The following is a 4,069-nucleotide window of genomic DNA, read 5'->3' on the forward strand; positions in this document are numbered from 1 at the left end:
TGGTGGATTGCATTTATACATATGAAACTGCCGGATTTCAAATTTAAATTAATTGCAATGACACCCAAAACTTATATATATTCAACATGAAGTCCAAAACTCGTCTTTTATATATGTATAGATTAAATGATGACATTTTATCAATTAATAATTTATTAAGTAAATATTAATATAATTGAATGTTATTAATCATATGATTGTTATTGATATTGTATTAATTAAAAATATTGCTGCAATTATTACATCGATTATTTAATTTAATTATAATATAATTGATTAATATAAATTAAAAAAATTAACCAATTTTTTTTTTCTATTTTCAATACAAAATATGTAATCAATTAAGAATATTCCACGTAATTCTATTATTAAGAATCGTAATCTTCAAAAATACTACTCCATTTTCTAATAAACAAAATGGAAAAATGGAAAAAGTAAAAATATTGGCTATGGAGGAAGGACTTTTATATTAAAGACAGAATATTTAATTGCCAATAATCAGCTTTAGGATATAGTAATATTTCGGAGAATAATCTCATTTAATCAAAGTTGGGAAATCATGAACCCAAATGATAGGCTTAGAAGTTAGAATACATTGAATGTGTTTAAAATTTAAATGGATAAAATAAACTTTAATCAGACTACATAATTTGTCACATACACAAAAATAATAGACAACCCTTTTTCTTTCCCTCAACAAACAGATCATAAAATCACCCAAAAAGAAATAAAAGTGCTCTCTGAGATTAAATAGTCAAACTGAGCAAAACTACAAGTCCTCAATAAATAAGCAAAACAAAATACGCTAAAATTCAGATAAAAGGGAAAGAAACATCAAAACAACTCAATCCTACTCGAATCTCAAACACAACAACAACAGCTACAACAACCAGCATTCGCCTGTGCTATATAGTCTAGTTAGCCTCCGCGTCGGGGGCTTCGCAGATCGCCTGCTCGGCTTCCTGCACCTCCTTCTCCGTCTTCCTCCCCTTCTTCGATTTATAGTACAAGCTCATGAAGGTTCCCACAGCTCCGTACTTCCTCCTGGCGTGCTCGTAGAGGCCAGCATCAAACATTCTCCAGAAGTTCTTCTCGCTGAGCTCGGACACAGCATACTGCGGCTGGAATCCGTGGTTCTCGATCAGCCAGCTCTCCATCCTACGGACCGCCTCAGACCCGTCGAACTCCTCACCTCTCAAGACTGGCCCCGGAGCGTAGTAGACTCCAACATCAGTGTACATTTGAGCATACTGAGTGTCGCCCTGTCTGCGCTGGAGCTCGAATCCTGGCTCGGGATAGACCATGGTTTTCACCGGGAGTTTGTACAGCCTGTGTGGACAGAGCCAGATTGGATATACCTATACAACATTCACTTTTTTAGCATCAATACAAAACTAACATCAATATTGTAAAAAACTGACTACATCAAAACTAAGTTATACCTCCATCTCTTTGTGGACCCATTCCAGAGCATCTCCCACCTTGTAGAGCGGGACGAGCATGTCCTGAATGACGTGCATTTCATGGTAATAGTTTCGAATAGCGTCGCCCTGAGTAGCCTTGAGGAGAGAGACCTTAGGGGGCATCAACCAACCGAAGAGAAATCTGAACCACCACTGATCACCGAAGGGAAGAATGAGCTTCCCCTCCCAATACAAGCACCGAGTATGCCTGTGGTAGTATTCTCTCGTTGGGATATACTCAACAAATTCACCTTTCTTCAATGCAGTCTGAGCATGCTGGTAGAACCAGGTCTTGTACCACCAGCCAACGCTGTTGGTCTTGTTTCCCTTCTTCTTGGCTTCCTCCTTCGAAGCATATCTACCCGTCATGAAGACAGCTTCGGTCGGGGAGTAGATCATGGTCTCAACGAAGTCCGGTACCTTTTCAGGATTGTCCTGATCCCCATCCCTTGGTGCGAAAGAATCAATATAGCCTTGGGCAAGCTCCTTGAGATTACCCACCAAAGGCTTGTATGTTACCCTCATGTATTCCTTGATGGGGATGAGTTTAATCTCGGCTGCGACAAGGAGTCCTAGCGTCCCCTGTGACCATGGGATAGCATAGAACAGGTCGGAGTATTCATTGTCTTTCGTTGCTCTAACCAACCGGCCGTCAGCCAAAACAATCTCATAAGCCACAACAGTGTCAGAGAACAGACCATAGATATGGGAGCTTCCTTCGATACCATAGCCGTTGATCAGACCTCCAACAGTAAGATCATCAAGCTCTGCAACAACTGCAAGAGCCAGATTCATCGGGACAGTGACCCTGGAAATCTGTCCCATATTGACCAAAGGTTCGACTCTAGCTATCATTCTCTCCTGGTCGATCTCCAGAACATTTCTGAAGGCCGAAAGGTCAACCTCGAAATGGCGAGCACGCTTATAGTCCACATTTCGCATTCCAACAGCAATCCATGGCTTGCGGGCGGTGCAGACTAAACCATCCTTCTTCGGGTTCCTCTCCTTGAGCCGCTTCACAACCTTCTCGACATTTTCGTCATGCTCCTTCTGGCGCTTCTTGAACGATTTCGACTCAGACCACACATCCCCAAGATACGTGAGGAAGTATAGAGTGAATGAAATCGGAAGGACGACAAAGATAACAATTATCCATCGGAATTGGACAAAGTAGTCCACCCAAATCTTCTTTCTCTTAGGGCGTAGGGGAGCCTCTAGATCCGACATTGTTATAAAGTACAGGCCTACAAAATTGGAAAAGGAATAATGAGAGAAAAGTAGCAAACAGTCTGTCCAGGAAATGAACAGCATAAGCTAGGAATCAAATTTGAGGTAGAGCAATCACAAGATTCACAACCACAGATTCACAATCCCCTATCAATTCTAATTTATGAGGGAATGGATACACACAAATAAATGCCAATCTAATTCCCCTATCAATTCTAAGGATATCTGATCCAATCTAATTCAGTACAGTGGCACAACAATTTTGTAAACAGTGCTTCTATTCGACTGAAAAAGATAGACTCATCTTAACAAAAGTCAAAAAGCATCCAATTTTGCAATATTCAGTAAATGCCAAAACAACATTTTCACTAAAAATCGAGAAAGCAGTCAATCATGATGTGCAGCAACAAACTTGACTAGTAGATATATACATATACTTCAAGATATACTTCAAGACATATTCAGGAACAGAGAAGCATACACAACTCACAATCCACTAAAAATGAACAACAATTACTACAGTGCTAATTAAACATCCAACAACTAAATTTTGTATGTATCATTTTTGATGTTTGTGTATGTGTACCCGTGTTTCAAGTGCAATTTACAGTTGTTGTATCAGTAAAACAAGAAAAAGAAGATGCCTTTAATAAGTAAGGTTTGGTTGCAGAAAGGTTCAGCTCTTTATCAAAAAAGAAGATTTTCCAAATTCACTAGTGAAGATTCACTTATTTTTAACCAAAATGCACAACTCATGCATGAACTAGCTAGATCTGCAAAAATGAAGTACACGCGCAGCTCATTATCCACAAACAAACACATAAACACATAAAACAACAAATCAACAACACAATCCCCAAATTCGACCAGATCGCAGCAAGTAGCAGTACAGAATAAATGAAATCCGATGCGTTTTCTACAAATTGTCACTAAAAATCACAGCATTACTAATTTCACAAGCACCAGCGGCAATTTTTCTCAGTGATGCAAAATCATTCAAATTGAACCTCGAGTCAATGCCAACGCAGATTGATAGCCACAACAGCGAGAAGACAAAGATGGAGAGAGAGAGAGAGAGTACCTCAATGGTGAGAGTGGCGAGGCGACTGTGCTCCACTCAGAATCAATGGCTTCTTTAAATGTGAATTATCTGAGGCGTTAAATCCGAAGATAGAAATTCATAAAGTTATTGGGTTGGTGGGGAGCAGAGGGCGCAAGATTGATCAGTGATGGCTAGATCTCAACCGTTGATTCCGTTCCATTCAAAATAAAAATAATTTTGGTAATCTAATTATTTCTAGTAGTATTTAAAAAAAATGAATATGCCATTGATGGTAAAATGCCTTATATAAAATGCCATTCTGAGGATCTTCAAAGAA

General features: G+C 39.1%; 1 protein-coding gene across 1 annotated transcript; it reads right to left on the bottom strand.

Annotated features, from left to right (window-relative positions):
• Nucleotides 1–723: 723 nt before the first annotated feature.
• Nucleotides 724–3,848, bottom strand: LOC125200822 (delta(24)-sterol reductase). The gene is made up of 3 exons (XM_048098599.1): nucleotides 3,772–3,848; nucleotides 1,443–2,707; nucleotides 724–1,358 (listed from the first exon to the last, which is right to left on the bottom strand). The coding sequence occupies exons 2-3, from the start codon at nucleotides 2,688–2,690 to the stop codon at nucleotides 915–917; spliced, it is 1,692 nt and encodes a 563-aa protein (XP_047954556.1). The 5' UTR covers nucleotides 2,691–2,707; nucleotides 3,772–3,848; the 3' UTR covers nucleotides 724–914.
• Nucleotides 3,849–4,069: the final 221 nt, after the last annotated feature.

The sequence above is a fragment of the Salvia hispanica genome, chromosome 1, assembly GCF_023119035.1.
Source record: "Salvia hispanica cultivar TCC Black 2014 chromosome 1, UniMelb_Shisp_WGS_1.0, whole genome shotgun sequence".
Lineage (NCBI taxonomy): Eukaryota > Viridiplantae > Streptophyta > Magnoliopsida > Lamiales > Lamiaceae > Salvia > Salvia hispanica.

What these genes read in the sequence shown, in the direction of transcription:
- LOC125200822 (XM_048098599.1), bottom strand. Translation starts at nt 2,690, where the DNA reads ATGTCGGATCTAGAGGCTCCCCTACGCCCTAAGAGAAAGAAGATTTGG. An exon ending in GGGTCCACAAAGAGATGGAG is followed by an intron (nt 1,359 to 1,442) that starts GTATAACTTAGT and finishes AATGTTGTATAG; the next exon opens with GTATATCCAATCTGGCTCTG.